Here is a 20449-nt window from a genome sequence, read left to right on the forward strand (position 1 = left end):
TTTAAAATAATTTAATCAAAAAACAGATACAAAAATTGATAAAAATGCATTTCTTGTTTTTATTTCCGAACCTGTCCCCCCAGTTATGAACATTTGAGCCCAGGCTTGCCCCATACCCCCAGATATGCCACACTGCCTCCCAGCTATGTCACTCCGCCCTCCCCACATATGCATTATATACCCTATATGCCTTATATGCCACTGTGCCCCCTGTTATGCCTTATACCCCCAGATATGTCACTAGTTCTCCCCAGATATGCCGTATACCCCCCAGATATTAAAACCCTCATCTTATAATCAATAAAGTCGATTCAACTAACCGATAATGAAATTTGTTGGCAACGATTTTCATTATCGATTTTATCGATTAGTTGTTGCAGCCCTACCTGAGAGTCACCGTCAATCCCAGTTTGCAGCTCTGCCTGGGGCTCTGGCTGCCGGGGGCTTTGGCTGGTACACGGGGAGAAGGGTCAGTACACGGGATGGGGGCAGATTCTAGAACATGGGACGAGAACTCTGCTGTGTATTCTGCCAACTCCTCATAGTCCGGCTTCAATTCTGGATTAAGTGATTTTTGAGGCTGAATAGGAAATTGGCCTAATATGCTGTCTATAGATATATGTATATAATGTATGTGTATATATATGTGTATATAAAATGTATAGTGGCAAGAAAAAGCAAGTGAACTCTTTGGAATTCCCAGCATCTATGCATAAATTTGTCTTAAAATATGATATGACCTTCATCTAAGTTACAATAATGAGCAAACACAACCCGTTTTAACTAATAACGCAAATTATTCTTCTTGTCCATATTGAAGAAATTACTCAAACATTCCCAGTGTGGGGTGGAAAAAGTATGTGAATCCCTAGGCTATGGGGACAATGAATTCCCCAGTCCATGGACGTATCATACTAGAAGTTGGGTGATGCAGCAGGACCATGACCCCAAACATGGAAAAAATCTACTACAGAATGGTTTAAAAAAGTTCGCCTTTTGGAGCGGATGAGTCGGAGCCCAGACCTTAACCCATAAGAGCCCGGACCGTCACCCGTTAGAGCCCGGACCGTCACCCACCGCTTTCCGGGTATAGTTTAGCATTCAAATTCAGCTCCCTCATTGTCTTGACAAGAGATAGAGACATTAACAAGAAAGAAAAGGTTAAAAAAATAGCTAAAAATAAATATGTATTTTTTAGCTCTTTCATGCATTCTTTCCCACTCTCTCGCGTCTCTTTTTCTGCAGCTCCATTTCTTCTCTTGCCTCTTCTTGTTCTGTCAAGGTGCAGAAACCCTTTTCTTCCTACCCGAAATATTCTGGCCTCCTGTAGCCCCAGTTCACCCCCATGGGGACAACCTCTTCCAACTTACCACGATTGGGGAGAGGGTGTCCACAGAGGCCCTTTTGTGGAAGTATCTGGATAACTGATCTGATACCGTGGAGAAGCGAACGAAGAAAGAAGACAGAAGAACAAGAAGAGGCGAGAGAAAATCTGCAGTAGAGGGAAGAGACATATGTCATTAGGCCCTTCTGTAATATTACTAATAAAAAGTCCCAATGCTGATCACTGAGGGGTCCTTCCTCTGAATATACCCCATTACCCCCAACCTTCTGCCTCCTGTCACTCGGCCATCGCCTCATCAATTCAACTATCCTGCCATCCAAACCCACAGACTGCAATTTATTTATAAGTCTTCTATGATGGACGGGTCGAAATCTAGACAGGCGACATCTACTGCCCCTCCATGGGGTACTGTCTTAGTTACCCAGTCAAAAAGAGAAGCTCTTTGAATCATTTCTGTTGCATTCCATCAGATCCCATACATTTTTTGTTTTTACTTCGGAGAGGTTTAGTAGAACATCTTCCTCTGTTTCTAGTCTCTAGTGAGACATTGAGTGAGAGCGTTAGAGAGAGTAAGTGGGAGTGAGCGACAAGCCTCTAGGCTCAGTCGGCTGTGCGGTGGTGCCAAGGATCTGAGGTATAAATTTCAGCATAAGAATAATATAAGTGGTGGAATGGATTACTGAACACGCTAGCTGTTTATAGATATCGCGGCTTCATCGCGTTCATCCGGCCCGTGGAAGGCGAAGCAACAACGCCAGGCAGATAAATGACCCTCAGCTTTCTACCCCAAAAACCCTCTCCCTCCATTTTGTTCCCAAGGGGCTCGATAACCCCGGTCTGTCGACAGGAAGAGGTCTGTGCGGCCTTTGCCTGCACGGACTGCCCTGCGAGATCTCCCGGCTAAAGCTGACAAGAATCAATGGCTCACTGAATGGAGGCTCCAATCTTTAAATGTGAGGTGGATTCCTGGTGCACTCTGTTTGAGATCCTTTCTTTAGGTACGGGGTAGATTCCTGGTGCACTCTGTTTGAGATCCTTTCTTTAGGTACGGGGTAGATTCCTGGTGCACTCTGTTTGAGATCCTTTCTTTAGGTACGGGGTGGATTCCTGGCACACTCTGTTTGTGATCCTTTCTTTAGGTACGGGGTAGATTCCTGGTGCACTCATTTTGAGATCCTTTCTTTAGGTACGGGGTAGATTCCTGGTGCACTCTGTTTGAGATCCTTTCTTTAGGTACGGGGTGGATTCCTGGCACACTCTGTGATCCTTTCTTTAGGTACGGGGTAGATTCCTGGTGCACTCTGTTTGAGATCCTTTCTTTAGGTACGGGGTAGATTCCTGGCGCACTCTGTTTGAGATCCTTTCTTTAGGTATGGGGTGGATTCCTGGCACACTCTGAGATCCTTTCTTTAGGTACAGGTAGATTCCTGGCGCACTCTGTTTGAGATCCTTTCTTTAGGTACGGGGTGGATTCCTGGTGCACTCTGTTTGAGATCCTTTCTTTAGGTATGGGGTGGATTCCTGGTGCACTCTGTTTGAGATCCTTTCTTTAGGTACGGGGTAGATTCCTGGCACACTCTGTTTGAGATCCTTTCTTTAGGTACGGGGTAGATTCCTGGTGCACTCTGTTTGAGATCCTTTCTTTAGGTACAGGTAGATTCCTGGCACACTCTGTTTGAGATCCTTTCTTTAGGTATGGGGTAGATTCCTGGCGCACTCTGTTTGAGATCCTTTCTTTAGGTACGGGGTAGATTCCTGGTGCACTCTGTTTGAGATCCTTTCTTTAGGTACAGGTAGATTCCTGGTGCACTCTGTTTGAGATCATTTCTTTAGGTACAGGTAGATTCCTGGTGCACTCTGTTTGAGATCCTTTCTTTAGGTACGGGGTAGATTCCTGGTGCACTCTGTTTGAGATCCTTTCTTTAGGTACGGGGTGGATTCCTGGTGCACTCTGTTTGAGATCATTTCTTTAGGTACAGGTAGATTCCTGGTGCACTCTGTTTGAGATCCTTTCTTTAGGTACGGGGTAGATTCCTGGTGCACTCTGTTTGAGATCATTTCTTTAGGTACAGGTAGATTCCTGGTGCACTCTGTTTGAGATCCTTTCTTTAGGTACGGGGTAGATTCCTGGTGCACTCTGTTTGAGATCCTTTCTTTAGGTATGAGGTGGATTCCTGGTGCACTCTTTTTGAGATCCTTTCTTTAGGTACAGGTAGATTCCTGGCACACTCTGTTTGAGATCCTTTCTTTAGGTACGGGGTAGATTCCTGGTGCACTCTGTTTGAGATCCTTTCTTTAGGTACGGGGTAGATTCCTGGTGCACTCTGTTTGAGATCCTTTCTTTAGGTACGGGGTAGATTCCTGGTGCACTCTGTTTGAGATCCTTTCTTAAGGTACAACGTAGATTTCTGGATCACTCTGTTTTAGATCCTACCTCTATTGGGTGGATCCCTGGCTTGAATCTATAAAGATCCTATGTCTAGATACAGGGTGGATTCCTCTAAATCTGTTCTCTAGAGCTGACACTCTATTTCTTTTACAGCCCAGTAAGATGAAGAGAAAGTTTTCTTCGTTCTTTAAAAGTTTGGTTATCGAGTTGGATAAAGATCTTTATGGACCGGATAACCATCTAGTGGAGGTGAGTCTAATGATCTGGGGGCTCAAAGAGAGCAATTCTGGGGAATCTGGTGCCGGCGCCGGAGCAGTTACTATGATCTACTGCGACTCCCAGAGTGTCTTCTTCATATCAGGGTGTTTCTTTTTATGTTGGTTTGTTTCTTAGTATTTATAGGGGTCCCTCTGTATACTGGGGGTCCTCTGTATATTGGGGGTTCTGTGTATTTAGCAGGATCCCTGTTTGTTGGGGGTTCTGTGTATTTAGCGGGGTCCCTGTTTGTTGGGGGGTTCTGTGTATTTGTCAGGGTCCCTCTGAATATTGGGGGTTTGTGTGCTTATTGATGTGTTTCAGTGGCATAGGACCCCGAGCACGCAGGAGACGGATGGATTTCAGGTGAAGAGGCCGGGAGATGTCAGTGTGCGCTGCACCCTCCTGCTAATGCTGGATTATCAGGTACTCTGCTCTGCACCGCCCCTCGTTACAATCATTATTATTATTATCTTTTTATTATACAATCAGTACTAATGGCGGATTATCAGGTACTCTGCTCTGTACCGACCCTCGTTACAATCATTATTATTATTATCTTTTAATTATACAATCAGTACTAATGGCGGATTATCAGGTACTCTGCTCTGTACCGACCCTTGTTCCGATCCCTGCAATTGGGGGTTTGTGTGCTTATTGATGTGAGTTTATTGATGCTGGATTATCAGGTACTCTGCTCTGTACCGACCCTCGTTACAATCGGTACTAATGGCGGATTATCAGGTACTCTGCTCTGTACCGACCCTTGTTACGATCCCTGCAAATGCTGGATTATCAGGGACTCTGCTCTGTACCGACCCTCGTTACAATCGGTACTAATGGCGGATTATCAGGTACTCTGCTCTGTACCGACCCTTGTTACGATCCCTGCAAAATGCTGGATTATCAGGGACTCTGCTCTGTACCGACCCTTGTTACAATCGGTACTAATGGCGGATTATCAGGTACTCTGCTCTGTACCGACCCTTGTTACGATCCCTGCAAATGCTGGATTATCAGGGACTCTGCTCTGTACCGACCCTTGTTACAATCGGTACTAATGGCGGATTATCAGGTACTCTGCTCTGTACCGACCCTTGTTACGATCCCTGCAAAATGCTGGATTATCAGGGACTCTGCTCTGTACCGACCCTTGTTACAATCGGTACTAATGGCGGATTATCAGGGACTCTGCTCTGTACCGACCCTCGTTACGATCCCTGCAAATGCTGGATTATCAGGGACTCTGCTCTGTACCGACCCTTGTTACAATCGGTACTAATGGCGGATTATCAGGTACTCTGCTCTGTACCGACCCTTGTTACGATCCCTGCAAATGCTGGATTATCAGGGACTCTGCTCTGTACCGACCCTCGTTACGATCCCTGCAAATGCTGGATTATCAGGTACTGTGAGTCCAGGACAACCCCGCTACCTCTACCTTTAGTCAGGGCTGAGGGGCCGAGGGTCACGTGTCCATCTATTTTAAATAATGTACACAAAGATCGCCGCATGAGCTGATATATGGATCCCACAATGTAAGCAGATACACAGGCTTTGGAGTATAAACATTATACTCTCAAATCTGCAGTAAGAACATGCGCAGCTCTGCTATGTATACTGAGCTAAGACTGAAGCTGCCCGTGACTGAAGCTGTGCCCTGAAGCACACCTGCAGTAGAGCAGTCTAAACCAGCAATTTGCTTTGTCCCACAGCCCCCTCAGTTTAAATTGGACCCCCGTCTGGCTCGTCTACTGGGGATCCACACTCAGACGAGGGCCGTTATCATCCAAGCTCTATGGCAATACATAAAAACCAACAAACTTCAAGACTGTCACGACAAGGAGTACATCAGCGGAGACAAGTACTTCCAGCAGGTGAGTGCACACTCCTGGATCTCTCTATATATGAAAGGCTTGTGACATGTTGAGTGGGGCTTAATGCCAAGGTCCACGCATACAGCATGTAGTGCGCTCAGTGTTTTAGGAAGTGAAAATTCAGAAAACATAAAATAGAGAAAGAGGAGGAGGAGGAAGAAAGGGGAGAAGGAGAAAGAGGAAAAAATGGGGAGGAGGAAATTGAGAAAGAGGAGAAGGAGAAAGGAAGAAATTAGGAGGGGGAAATAGAAAAAGGGGGTGAAAGATGGAGAAAGAAGGGGAGGGGAGAAAAGTGGGAGCAGCTCCACTAGTTACATATAAGCATGACACACATGGCTAAAGCAATCATGTGCTGAGGAGGCCCCGTGGAGACGGTGCAGATGAGCACGCAGAGTCTGTTTGTTTTTGAATTGTTCCACGAGGTGGAGGACAGGACGGTCTCTGCAGATACTCATGGTGTCTCCTATTTGTCTCTTTCAGATATTTGACTGTACGCGGTTAAAGTTCTCCGAGATCCCGCAGAGACTGACCAACCTGCTGCTACCACCCGATCCAATCGTCATCAACCACATAATTAGGTGACTGCCCCGTACTGTGAGATCCACAGAGTAAATACATAAGGAACTACCCTGCGCTGCGTGATGTCAGCCCAAACCAGGGTAATACCGTATTTGCTCGATTATAAGATAAGGTTTTTTTTCAGACTAAGATCCAGATCCCCCGCAGCGCTGCAGGGGACCTGGATCCTTACTGGTTTTTTTGGGGGGGGGGTGTTAAATGGGGGGCATAAAGCATTTCTGAAATTTCTTAATGCCACTCTGCCTCCAGAAATGCCTTTTAACCCTCTATATGCCACTCTGCCTCCTGAAATGCCTTATACCTCCCTATATGCCACTCTGCCCCATAATATGCTTTTTAAACCCCTAAATGCCAGAGTGGCATATAGGCATAAAAGGCATATCATGGGGCACAGTGGCATACAGGGGGTTTAAGGCATTTATGTGACAAGCCTGGGGGCAGATGTGCATAACTGGGGGGCAGGTTGAAAAATAAAAGGAGATAAAAAAAAAAATATATTTTTCTGAATCATAGCTTTTATTAAAAAAAATTGTTTACATGAATTAACATTTACTGGTAAAACTTTTTTCCTATAGGGTCGTCTGATATTCAGGCTTTTTCTTTTTTTCCTAAATTAATCTTCAGATTTTGGGGGGTCGTCTTATAATCGAGCAAATACGGGACATAGGGAACTGCCCTCTACCAACCCACGGGGTAATATGCAGAAAATGGAGATGGCAGTGAAGGTTTAAGGATCAAAGTTTATTTACTTGGAGGAGCGGAAGGTTTCAGACGATAAAGTTTCGGATGTGAGGGACGGGGAGAGACGAAGGGGCTGCTTTTTTATAATTCTCTTTCTTTTGCCCCCTCCGACTCTCTGGAAATGGGGTCAGCGACCTCCCAACTGGTTACTTGCCAGCTCCAAGTGTAACCCACCATGCTTGCCCCAAACACTTTCTTACCCGGAAGTGTCCGGGGAACATTAACCGTCCTTTGTTTATTCCATTACTGGGAATTAACCCTGTGTCTTCCATATGATTCCAAAATATCCAAACACATTTTTTCCCAGGAAGTCCAGAGAAACGGCTGTCTTGCGGTGGTGAGCAGTGATTGTTGCTCCAGTTACCCCTTATTCTCACCTGAAGTTATTTTGTCTTGCAGCGTAGACCCCACCGACCAGAAGAAGACAGCCTGTTATGACATCGATGTGGAGGTTGAGGACCCGCTGAAGAGTCAGATGAGCAGCTTCTTGCTGTCTACGGCCAATCAGCAGGAGATCTCTGCTCTGGACAACAAGGTATGATATGAGCATTAACCCTTAACACGGGTCCGTCTGTTTATATCAACATTAACCCTTAACACGGGTCTGTCTGTTTATATCAGCATTAACCCTTAACACGGGTCCATCCGTTTATATCAGCATTAACCCTTAACACGGTTCCGTCTGTTTATATCAGCATTAACCCTTAACACGGGTCCGTCTGTTTATATCAACATTAACCCTTAACACGGGTCTGTCTGTTTATATCAGCATTAACCCTTAACACGGGTCCGTCCGTTTATATCAGCATTAACCCTTAACACGGTTCCGTCTGTTTATATCAGCATTAACCCTTAACACGGGTCCGTCTGTTTATATCAGCATTAACCCTTAACACGAGTCCGTCCGTTTATATCAGCATTAACCCTTAACACGGGTCCGTCCGTTTATATCAGCATTAACCCTTAACACGGGTCCGTCCGTTTATATCAGCATTAACCCTTATTACAGGTCTGTCTCTTTCCTGCAACTCTGTGTAGCCATTTGCTTCTTCAAGTCCTTAAATTCAATGTTTTATCTCTGCTCAGATCCACGAGACGATTGAATCCATCAACCAACTGAAGATACAGAGAGACTTCATGTTAAGTTTCTCCCGTGACCCCAAGGGATATATACAGGACTGGCTGCTATCCCAGAGCAGGGACTTAAAGGTAAGACATAAGTATATGTATCTCACCTCACTGTTTGACCTATACATTGTGCAGGTCTTGTCACTATATACTGTAAGGAAGAAGTAAGCTTTAGGGAGATCCTGGCAGTCTATACGTGTGCGGGAGCAACCGGTACGTTAATTTCCGGCGGGGGGATCACACTGAACCAAAGACAACAAGAAGGAAATCAAATTGCGGGATCCGAGAGTCAATCCAAATCCAATCCAATCGCATGGAGCAGAATGCACCGCGGCAAAACAACGCCAAGCGCTTGACACATTCGGACAGATCTTGTTTTGCTGTGATGTGTTCTGCCCCATCTGAGGAGGAAGCATTTCACGTCAAAGACAATAAAAACTAAAAAAGCTCTGACAGCCTGTGAGGAGTGGAAACGATTATGGAGAAAGGCTGAATTTGGTTACACTAGAAAAAAGGTGCCTTAGAAGGCATATGATATAATATATAATATGAGGAATATACAGGATATAAGGGGTTATAAGGATGGGATTAGTTATACGGCCAGAGAGTATATAATATGTAATATGAGGAATATACAGGATATAACGGGTTATAAGGACGGGATTAGTTATACGGCCGGAGAGTGTATAATATATAACATGAGGAATATACAGGATATAACGGGTTATAAGGACGGGATTAGTTATACGGGGAGAGTATATAATATGAGGAATATACAGGATATAACGGGTTATAAGGACAGGATTAGTTATACGGGGGAGAGTATATAATATATAATATGAGGAATATACAGGATATAACGGGTTATAAGGACGGGATTAGTTATATGGCCGGAGAGTATATAATATATAATATGAGGAATATACAGGATATAACGGGTTATAAGGACGGGATTAGTTATACGGCCGGGGGGTATATATTATATAATATGAGGAATATACAGGGATATAACGGTTTATAAGGACGGGATTAGTTATACGGCCGGAGGGTATATATTATATAATATGAGGAATATACAGGGATATAACGGTTTATAAGGACGGGATTAGTTATACGGCCGGAGGGTATATATTATATAATATGGGGAATATACAGGATATAACGGGTTATAAGGACGGGATTAGTTATACGGGCCGGAGAGTATATAATATATAATATGAGAAATATACAGGGATATAACGGGTTATAAGGACGGGATTAGTTATACGGGGGAGAGTATATAATATATAATATGAGGAATATACAGGGATATAACGGGTTATAAGGACGGGATTAGTTATACGGCCGGAGAGTATATAATATATAATATGAGGAATATAAAGGATATAACGGGTTATAAGGACGGGGTTAGTTATACGGCCGGAGAGTATATAATATATAATATGAGGAATATACAGGGATATAACGGGTTATAAGAACGGGATTAGTTATACGGCCGGAGAGTATATTATATGAGGAATATACAGGGATATAACCGGTTATAAGGACAGGGTTAGGTATACGGGCCGGAGAGTATATAATATATCAGGGGTGTCCAACCTGCGGCCCTCCAGCTGCTGCAGGACTACATCTCCCATACTCCTCAGCCAGCCCATTAGCTGAAACAGCATTATGGGAGATGTACTCCTGCAGCAGCTGGAGGGCCACAAGTTGGACACCCCTGTAATATATACCGTATTGGCTCGGATATAGGCCGCCCCCGTATATAGGCCGCACCCTAAAAGTTTGGTGCTTTTTTAAAGAAAAAGTTTTTTTTCTTTAAAAAAGCACCAAAAAAAACATGCTGCCACTCTGTCTCCCCCCCTGAGATACGCTGCCGCTGTCCTCCCTCCCCGCGATACGCTGCCGCTGTCCTCCCTCCCCGCGATACGCTGCCGCTGTCCTCCCTCCCCGAGATCCGCTGCCGCTGTCCTCCCTCACCGCGATCCGCTGCCGCTGTCCTCCCTCCCCGCGATCCGCTGCCGCTGTCCTCCCTCCCCGCGATCCGCTGCCGCTGTCCTCCCTCCCCGCGATCCGCTGCCGCTGTCCTCCCTCCCCGCGATCCGCTGCCGCTGTCCTCCTCTGCCCCCCCCTCCTCGACTTACCGGAGCAGACTCCCGGGTGTCTTGCGGGGCCGGCGAGGGACATCTACGCAATACGCGTATGCAATTTCCGGTACCGGAAGTTGCATGCGCGTATTGCGTAAATGTCTCCCGCCGGCCCCGCAAGACACCCGGGAGTCTGCTCCGGTAAGTCGGGGGTGGGCAGAGGTAAAACGCTTAGATAACCTCCCGTCCCGGCACCCCCCCCCCCCCCGTGGGAAGTGCTGGCAGGGGAGGCTGTCTGAGCGTATCGGGGAGAAGGATGCAGGTCCCCTGCACCGCTGCGGGGGATCTGTATCTTAACCCCGCTGCCTGCCCGGCGCCCGGGACTGCATGTCCCGGGCGTCGGGCGCTAGAGCCCGAATATAGGCCGCACCCCCACTTTAAAAACTTAAAGTGGGGAAAAAAAGTGCGGCCTATATTCGAGCCAATACGGTAATATGAGGATTTAATGTGTATAAAGGGACGGGATTAGCAATACTGGATGTTTTTTTTAGTGGGTCGAGCTTGATGAACTTGTGTCTACGTTTCTATGCTTGGCCTTCAAAGCAATCTGAAGGAATGATAAAACGGTGGCAGCCAATTTGCTGTCGTTTCGCTGAAACAGAAAGTCGGAAATGGACAAAGACCAATTTTTATACCAAATTATTTGGCCTGTGGGGTTTATTCACTAAACGTTTTCTTCAGTTAGGTTGCTTTAACCTAGTCAATAGGGCTTTAAAAGCCACAAACGTTTCCAGCCATATGTGAAGGAACTTGTATTGTATTCTTCCTGCTTGATGGCGCTTCTCCTGGGTGCAGAGATGAGATGTTTTGTGGCCAGTTCTTCGTTATACGAGGTCAATCTGTGTTCCCCGCAGATTATGACAGACGTGGTCGGTAATCCGGAGCAGGAGAGAAGAGCCGACTTCTATCAGGAGCCCTGGTCGCAGGAGGCTGTTAGCAGATACTTTTACTGCAAGGTGAGTGATGGTGTTTGGGCACATTATATGGTGACTAGTCTGAGGAGAGGACCAGGTAAATAGTCAGGGAGGCCGTCCACCTTCTTAGTGCTCAAACCATGTTCTCCATCTTACAGTTAAATCCTTCCATGCTTGTGAGATGCAGTGACAGACCCTGATAACCTTCTCTATGACTTTTATTGCAGATCCAGCAGCGCAGACAGGAGTTGGAGCAATCTCTTGGAGTTAGAAACACGTAAATCTCTGTGTCCGTGGTCTCCACATGTTAATCACATGCGCTAAAAGGATTTCTCGTTACATTCAGTGTTACGACCCAGGAGTCACTGGGTTTGGCGCAGGAAAATACCTCTTGCTAAAATGGACTAAGTTTTCTGTGCCCACTCGTACAAAGCGGTCAAAGTGTAGATGACACAGATGTGGCCAAGTCAACTGTAATAATGCTGCCCACTATCCTTCCCATACACTGACACAGCTTCTGGCTCCCATCCCATTGTGTGGCCAGGCCAGTTACACAGTGCCTCTTGGTACATGGTGCTGTGCCACATTTGCCATTTGTCACACTGTGATTTATGCACTAAATGTTGTGCCAATTATTAGACGTACATGTCCCAGACTGTTGTTGCACCTACTGAAAAAGTGCCATAATGGTCTAATAAGCTACTTTGGATGTGGGGCTCAGGGTGCTGCATCCCGCCGAGGCTGGGGTCAGAGTTTATGGGAATGGGATTTTATTCCGTATTTTGTCATTATGTTTCTTTCAGATTTGATGTTTTTGCTCACAGCTCTCACTTGTCACACTGCTCATATGGCTGGGTCACTAGTGATGTGGCCCTACCACAATTAGTGAACCATAGTGGAAGCCAAGAGGGGGTTTTTGAAGGGGGTTAATGTCAACCAATGGAGAGCACGTACCAGTTGCCTAGACAGGAGGACTGCTGTGTTAGTATAGGCTGGGGTAGTTATAAATCCATTAACTGTGTGCATCACTGTATCTTCCTGCCGTAGCTGCTATTAAGGTAGAGTCACAATGTGACATGAAAATAAATTTCATTTCTACCGGGGTGGGGCAGTCTCTTTTCTTTCCAAGACTTAAAAGCCTCATATATTCTGCAGATTTCAGAGTTTCCCTCAATGTGCCCCCCAACAGTGCAGGTTTTCAGGATCCCCTCACACAGACACAGAGGAGGCACTGGGGTCACATGAGAGGAACATTCAACTGTTGGTAGGAAATCTATAACCGAGACTGCATCTGATTTACTTATCTTCCCCTGTACCCCCAGACTATACAGTACCCCTGTACCCCAAGATTAACCACCTGCACCCGCTGGCTTCCACCTACAATGATGTTTTATTCTCAACTCTACAAAAGATCCATGCAGCTTGATTATAGTTAACAGAGTAGCTTCATTGGCAACATCACATGATGTCCCTGTCCATTGGATTTAATGGTGGCCAGAAGCTAAACCTTGGTTCTGACAGCTTAATGATAACCTCCTTAAAGATTCAGTAGTGATGGAGGAGAGAGAGCAGGTTCTCCATGACACTGAAACAACCACCCCAGTTTACTAAATTAATCAGAATGCGCAGAGAACCTTTAACTAACCACACAATATATGACCATAGCAGTAAATCTCACCAGTACTAGGCATGGGCCCCCTTTTCCCCAGAGGTTGGGCTTCAGATACTTTATGGCCACTGGGCCTTCACTGCTCTCAGGTCCTAAATCCTAGATTGTAGTAAAAGGCATAGGCCAGAACACAAGTCAGATAATGGTGAGCCAAATGGATAATCACAGAGACATAGTTCAACATTAAAACCAAAGATCAAGCCATTCTAGCAGTCCTAGAGGAGCCTACTCGAGGTGGTAACACACACTAGCTCTTTCAATATACAGGTCATCTTTGAATCCTAAACCTTATAAAGGCTCAAGATGATCATGTAGTTTGAAATAACCAACGGCATTGCGTGTCCAGATGTTAATAGTAAGGATAGGCTGGCCCCCGAGTTGCGTGGAGTTCAAGAAGATCAGAAAACACAAATGGCAAAAGTGAATCTTTCTGCGCTTGGTAGGTATAGGCATACTGAGTATTTTGCTGATGGGAAGCAGCGGAACCGGAACATGAAGAGAGCTCCCAGCCGGCTGACACCACAGACTACTCTCACAGAGTCCGAGAGATGTCTCTAAGGGTCTGGACTTCATTAGCTAGACCCCGAGTCCTCTTAAGCTCTGGGGGGGGAGTTTTGACTTCTGAGGAGCTTGATTGGGCCATCAGACTGACTGACAAAACCTTCAAACACATACGGAGCTCATACTTCTCGAAATACATCATTTAGCAGGAGTATCTTTCCTGCCACCTCAGTCCCTAGATGTTCTTCCACTCTAAAACCAGGGAAAATCCAAGTTCAAGACGTTTGGATGGATAGATTTACAGCTGAACATAGTAACATAGTTTGTAAGGTTGAAAAAGGACCTAAGTCCATCAAGTTCAACCCTTCTACCTAACCTTCCTATTCTTGATCAAAAAGAAGGCAAAAAACCCTAATTAAGCTACTTCGAATTCTGCCATCAGGGGGAAAAATTCCTTCTTGACTCCAAGAGGCAATCGGATTTCTCCTTGGATCAAGAAGGTCTTAAATATTAATGTTATTCTATTTATATCCCTGTATATCGTGCCTTTCTAAGAAAATATCGAGGTCCCTTTTGAAGGTATCTAATGTATTGGATAACACCACCTCCCTTGGAAGTGAATTCCATACCTTTATTGTCCTCACTGTAAAGAATCCCTTCCTTTGTCATCTGTGAACATGATAGACTAGATACAACCACTTCATTGCAACCCCACCACTCATATAAGAAATAATAGGATTCTCTCCAACTCATTCGCCCAGCCCAATGGCACTAAGGGCTGGTGGGATCTGTCACAAAGGTCTGGCATACAATGATGATTTAATGCTCGTGGTCACAAATTTCTTTAAAAGTAATGTGAAGACATTGGACAGATTAGTATTCGAAAAAATAACACTTTCCCCTGGATAAATAATCTGCAAACCATTTGAATGTTAATCTCTAGATCCTCCATAGAATTACATAGGTCCTTTCGAGATTTTCATCCAGAGGGAGAGGCCACACACCAGACCAAGATGGACTGCTGGCTTCCTTACAGGCACTTCCACGTGCGGCTGCCCTTTCCTTTCTCAGGAGTTACAGTTATTTAATTTCTCATACATCTCCTGCATTAAGATACAGGGCTGATCTAATGGATTTTAAGTATTTGTTTGAGCGGTAACCCCCCCCCCATATTTTCTTTGCAAAGATCTTAAAAATCTTCTCAAAACCGCGACAAAAGGAAAATGATTTGTTTTTGATCATTCACAAGAGGCGGCATTATATGCCCGTTGCCATACGTCAAATCTTTCTTCCTCGGTCAGATTGGTTGTGGAGGAGCCAGGCAGCCAAAATATGCCCATTTTGGGCTTCTGTAATGGAAATCAGATGGGAGACCAATATTACCCGTCTCCTGTCTGCTCCAGCAGGGCCCTTCTCTAATTTAACCTGATGTCAATAGCAAAATATAAAATGTCACTTACTATTCATCAACTTGAAGAGGAAGGCCTGAGGAACCCCCTCCCCCCAGTGCTTTATATACAGTAATGACGGTCGACAAAAACCCGGTTTTATGTAATTTTGCCCTAATAACCCCCCTTTATCTGCAGACCTGGAGGCACCATTGTTGTCGGTCATGTGATATTTTGGGTGACTTTCCCGGCTCAAATGCCACACTGAGCTGATGCTTTATGGCAACAAGTCTGTTCCTCCATAGAGGTCTATTAGCATGTCCAGCTGGGTAATAAAGACTGAGCCATTCTATTGTACCCCACAGGCAGTATAGGAAGGAGTCATGGGGTTTAGTAGATCGGGGGTCAGATTACAGAGTGAGAATCAAACAAATATTATATTATGGGGGGGAAACTACAACTGGAGTAAACAGCCATATATTTTTGGAAACATTTTTAATCAGAGACTTGGAATAAAAAGATTAGTTGGAGTTCCCCATTAATGCCGCCAAATCTCTCCCTGCTTTACTGTGGCAATCCCGGCAGCTTCAGCAGTAGATTGAGAGTCCATGCAGAGTATGGAGGGATATTTATATATATTGTACCTCAAGCTGTCCCCTCCGGACCTACAAGGGGCCGCTACCCCCAGACCTTTACCCCTTGAGCAGAAAAAGCACTCGCTTCCAGTGAGACCAGGCAGCTGTACGGAAGTTGGTAATGGGGGTCCAAATAACATATCCTCCAAGCAACTAAACACCTAGCGAAGGGGCCAAAAATCCGATATTTCAGTTAAATGATTTTAAATACTTAGGAACATTTACGTTTAATTACAGATAATACTGTTCTTTTAGATAAAATACATGCCTTATATAAAACACTTTTAATGACTAATTAAGGTAATAAACGACCTTCACGTTGGTTCCTGAAACCCGGCTCCATAGCTATATACCCCACACAAATAATAAGTTACATGCTTTTCCACAAAGGAAAACAGTCCTGCTCGCTGTTTCACCCACATGAGACAGGGCCGCGGGATTCACGTCTCATGGTTACAGAAGCTACACCTCGCTGACATTCCTGCCACAATGACTGCCGCCGTCTACTGAAACATGCGCAGAACCATTAGCTGACAACTGCTGTAAGTAGCTTTTGTGGATGTCTTCAAGCGCAGGGATGGCATGCATTTAGCCTACACCAGTCTTTCTGAACCTATAGAATTCATTATGGCAACCATATATGCTCCCTTAGTCCTCTAAGTATTATTGGTCTGATCTTGTTCATACAAAGCCAGTGCCAGGTGTATTCGGGAACCCAGCGCCTCCAGGTTGCTGAGCACACAGCGGTGATTTCCGTCTCCAGACAGGTGATGGCTGCATGTTCGTCCAGAGAACCGCTGAACCAACGCTGGCTCCAGAGCACGAAAAACATGCAGCTCAGAATATTGCAGGAACAGCTCCAATAGTTCTGTGGCCCCATCTTCTGTAACATCCTCTGAGGTCATCCTTCCATAGGCTGCCGTAAAGTCTGAATTATAAAAACAGAACCCTGAGGAAGAAAAGCGGTCAAAATGTCCATCACGAAGATGGCCTGCAGGAGGAGGAGGAGGTGCAGGGAAGCCGTGCCGTAAAACGTCCGGGCTGTATTCCTGATTCCTGTGCACCGGGGAGAAAACTTGCCATGAAGAAATAGCGTTCATCCGGCAGCGGTTCAGAGCATCTACCGTCACCTCACTCCACACCCCGACCAAGAAGAAGAGAGTCTCCGCTGGATGCTTCTTTGCTACCACATCAATAAGCTGGATCTGGGAAGGCCTTTCAGTGTGGACACTCACCAGCTCCACCTTTAGGTGTGGGTACCTGTTTTCCAGCTCTGCCATGATCCTACGAATCTCTTTAAAGATGTCGCCTTCCTGAACTACAGAGCCCATATCATACACAAGAAGAACAGTGAGCGCCACATTCTCTTGCAGGTCCAAAAGATTAGTGGCAAAAGCATCTAAGAACCCAGGAACATGTCCAGCATCTGCAGCTATCAGGGGCAGCACTAACTGCACGGGGGTGGCCTCCGTCACATAAGGCATAGGAAGAAGCTCTACCTTGCTCAACGGACGCAGAAGTGTGAACCGTTTGCTCGTTGAACCAACATGGCTGTTCTCTGTGGTAGTCTCCAGCAACACATCCAAAATATATTCCATTCCACGGGTTGGGTCAAAACGCCGATAGCCATTGAGCAGGCGCTGCAGGCGGAAGTGGAGCCATGGATTGTGGCGGTGGTTCAGATGTTCTAAAGCCTCTTGTAGGACCTGCTGTACATCATGCAGCCACATACCCTGTAGTGGGCACTTCGGAGTCCCATCAGGGCAGGAGAAAGAATGTGTTTCTGTAAAATACTCCCAGGACAGCACATCATGTTGTGAAGTGGGCTTGTAAGGGGGGTTTATACCTGCTGGCCAAGAGACGCCCACTTCTGGTTTTGGGGTCAGAGAAGAAAGGTTTTGGATTTCATTCTGCAAGTGGAGACAAATGACGGAGACTTGTAAAAGGAGATTAAGGTCGCAGGACTAAGGATGGATAAAGAAATGGACGTGTAAAGCACCGCGTGCAGTTACATCATGCTCAGGAGAAAAACATGCACAGCGGCAGCATGCAAGGCATAAGAGCCTGAATCATAGAAGAGCACCGCAAAATACACCTGGGGTAAGAGAAACAACCCCACTGTTTAGCAGACTGTATAAAAACATGGCGTCAGTAGCTACACTTTAATGTCACACGAGGAAGCCGCAGAGGGCAACGTGGACACAAATGTGACTATAAAGCATCAAGAGACAGCTTCGCCATCAGAACTGTACCTGCAGCTTCTGGATCCTGTGGTAAATCCGACGCAGCACAATCTGGCTGAGTTTATGCTGCAGTCTGTATATGAGCGTGGCCTCCACAAGCGGGTACACAGAGAATGCTTTACTCAGCAAGGTCTCATCAACATCGTCCACATCCACCTCTCGTGGCAGAGCTATTGAGACATACTGGAGACCCTGGCAGAGACAGAAAAGAGTTCTTCATGAGATATACAGCATTCCACCAGCAAAGGGGGTGAGCAAGCCGGCAGACGAGACACGCCGAGAGGTTCCTGTCTAATTCTATTCCTAGGTAAAGAGTAACACCGTACTAAAAAACAGACATGCCACAAGCAAGCTAGATACAGTATCCAGATACCAAACAAAAATGGACACCGGAGCAGTCCAAGAGAGAAGAAGGACTGCTCCCAAATGTGAAGGCGACACAGGGATACGTAGCACAGTCTATTAGAGATTGATGCCACGGCTAAAACATATGGCTGTAAGTTGTACCACTGATGATGATACCCCGATGGTAAGTATTATAATACCCAACATCCTGGACCTCTCAATACTCTCCCCTCCAACGCAGCCCTCAACCGTCCCGTTTAGCATTTTACCTTTACTTCTTCTGGAAAGCTTATCAGGCAATTATCTTTACCCACAATTCCTACTGTTCCACGACACTTTGTTTGTCATCCTAGAGACCCTTTCCAGATGCCCTCAACATCTACCTGATACTCTCCCACACACGCTATTCCGAGAGTATCCTGGATGCAGCGGCCCAACCATTCATCTGGCCGTGAGCTGAGAATATCAGAGAGACAAAACTCCAGATGCGGACCCAGATTGAGGAGAAGGGTTCTGGACAACATGTATCCTGATCCTCCATGGCAATATCTCCACTCATCCTGCCCTCCAATGAACTCCATAGGCCGACCAATATAATGTGGGGGCCCAGGATTGAGATGAGACGCCACGTCCTGCAGGCGATGTCCGTTGGTATACGAGTCATCCTGAGTCACGTAGAACCAATCGTAGACAGACAGTAAATGTGCTTCTATATAGCGCAGCGTGTGGTACATCAGCCACGCTGGCCTTTCATCCCCATGACACACTATTTCCATTCCTTGTGGAAGTTTTGGGCCTCGGGATCCAGTGAAGAACATTAGGTGGTTCACATGAGAAGAGAGAGTCTGGTTTATAGCCACAGCAAGAGTGTTCAGTGCGGGACGTGAAGATAAAACCAGCACCGAGAGATCTCAGACCGGATGTATCGAGATCTAAAATACACATAAGGAGATATAAGCATGATCGAGCCACTGCCACTAAGACACATGGTGTACCAGTAAGAGCTCTTACCTCTGTACTCTCTGACTAGGTGTCTGGAGGTTCCGGTAATAAGGAATTATTTGGGGTTTTAGCTCATTCATCTGTGGCTTTTGTTTTCCAACTTGTGGCCCCTGGAAATTCTGGGCCTTCCCTATACAAGCATCTTCATCCCCGCGAATCCAGGACATCTGCAAGAGGCTAAGACTGCAGCCCAAGGAAAGTCCCAAGATGAGGGGAAGAGCCGGCCAGAGGAAGCCCAAGAGGGACGCCAGAAACTTTGGTGGCAGAGGGAGGCCCATGGCAACCACAGCCTGTGGAATAAAGGAACAGATTAACTCAGTGTGATGGCGTCACAGCCGCTGCCAGAAGCCAAAAAGATGGGCTGGATTCACTAAACAGTGCAAAGTGGCGGAGATGGGTGAGATTTCATTACATTAACTATGCATTGTGAATGGCCAAACAGGGGAGTCTCCTCTATGAAAAGGCCATAGCAGTGGGAAGAAATGCCCCGTCGTGGTCGAGCATCTGGGGATGAACCACTCGTACAGAAACACACAATAGCACACAGGTTGTGAGACAGTAAAGCAACCCGGGGGGTGTAGCTGCAGAGACCACGTGGGACCTGCGCCAAGTGAATTAAAAGACCCGGGCCTGGTGACACGCAGCAGGTACAAGGGGGACCCGGGCCTGGCAACAGAGCCATGCAGCAGGTACAGGGGGGACCCGGGCCTGGCGACAGACCCACGCAGCAGATACAGGGGGGACCTGGGCCTGGCGACAGAGCCACGCAGAAGATACAGGGGGGACCCGGGCCTGGTGACAGAGCCACGCAGCAGATACAGGGGGGACCCGGGCCTGGTGACAGAGCCACGCAGCAGATACAGGGGGGACCCGGGCCTGGTGACAGACCCACGCAGCAGATACAGGGGGCACCTGGGCCTGGTGACAGAGCCACGCAGCAGATACAGGGGGCACCTGGGCCTGGTGACAGAGCCACGCAGCAGATACAAGGGGGACCCGGGCCTGGCGACAGAGCCACGCAGCAGATACAGGAGGGACCCGGAGAAACGCAGAGAAATGGAAGGCATGATAGAGACTGGCTTCAAGTTACGGGATCTTCATTTTTACAACAAACGTCTCCGCTGGCGGCGCCCGACTATGAGTATCTGTGGTGTGCCCGGTTTCTGCAGTATAGTGGTCGGCGGTGCCCAGTTTCTGCGGTATAGTGGTCACCGGTGCCTGGTTTCTGCGGTATAGTGGTCGCGGTGCCCGGTTTCTGCGGTATAGTGGTCGGCGGTGCCCGGTATCTGTG

The 20449-nt window shown here is 46.5% G+C and overlaps 2 protein-coding genes across 3 annotated transcripts in view; one reads left to right on the forward strand and one right to left on the reverse strand.

Annotated features, from left to right (window-relative positions):
• The window catches only part of SMARCD3 (SWI/SNF related, matrix associated, actin dependent regulator of chromatin, subfamily d, member 3), a 36319-nt gene extending 23841 nt beyond the window's left edge, over window positions 1-12478 (forward strand). For both annotated transcript variants that reach the window (XM_053466923.1, XM_053466922.1), the window contains exons 6-13: window positions 3888-3983; window positions 4314-4415; window positions 5705-5866; window positions 6347-6444; window positions 7586-7721; window positions 8273-8395; window positions 11316-11417; window positions 11603-12478. In XM_053466923.1, coding sequence (XP_053322898.1) covers window positions 3888-3983; window positions 4314-4415; window positions 5705-5866; window positions 6347-6444; window positions 7586-7721; window positions 8273-8395; window positions 11316-11417; window positions 11603-11656 — 873 coding nt within the window. In that variant the 3' untranslated portion in view covers window positions 11657-12478. The remainder of the gene's footprint in view (window positions 1-3887; window positions 3984-4313; window positions 4416-5704; window positions 5867-6346; window positions 6445-7585; window positions 7722-8272; window positions 8396-11315; window positions 11418-11602) is intronic.
• A 3746-nt stretch (window positions 12479-16224) lies between these two features.
• On the reverse strand, window positions 16225-19436 carry LOC128496783 (chondroitin sulfate glucuronyltransferase-like). The gene is given in 5 exon segments (XM_053466576.1): window positions 16225-17478; window positions 17821-18003; window positions 18540-19066; window positions 19069-19088; window positions 19168-19436. Coding segments are annotated over 5 exon segments (2253 nt in total).
• Between the last annotated feature and the right edge of the window lie 1013 nt (window positions 19437-20449).

This window comes from Spea bombifrons, chromosome 5 (assembly GCF_027358695.1).
Source record: "Spea bombifrons isolate aSpeBom1 chromosome 5, aSpeBom1.2.pri, whole genome shotgun sequence".
Taxonomy (NCBI): Eukaryota; Metazoa; Chordata; class Amphibia; order Anura; family Pelobatidae; genus Spea; species Spea bombifrons.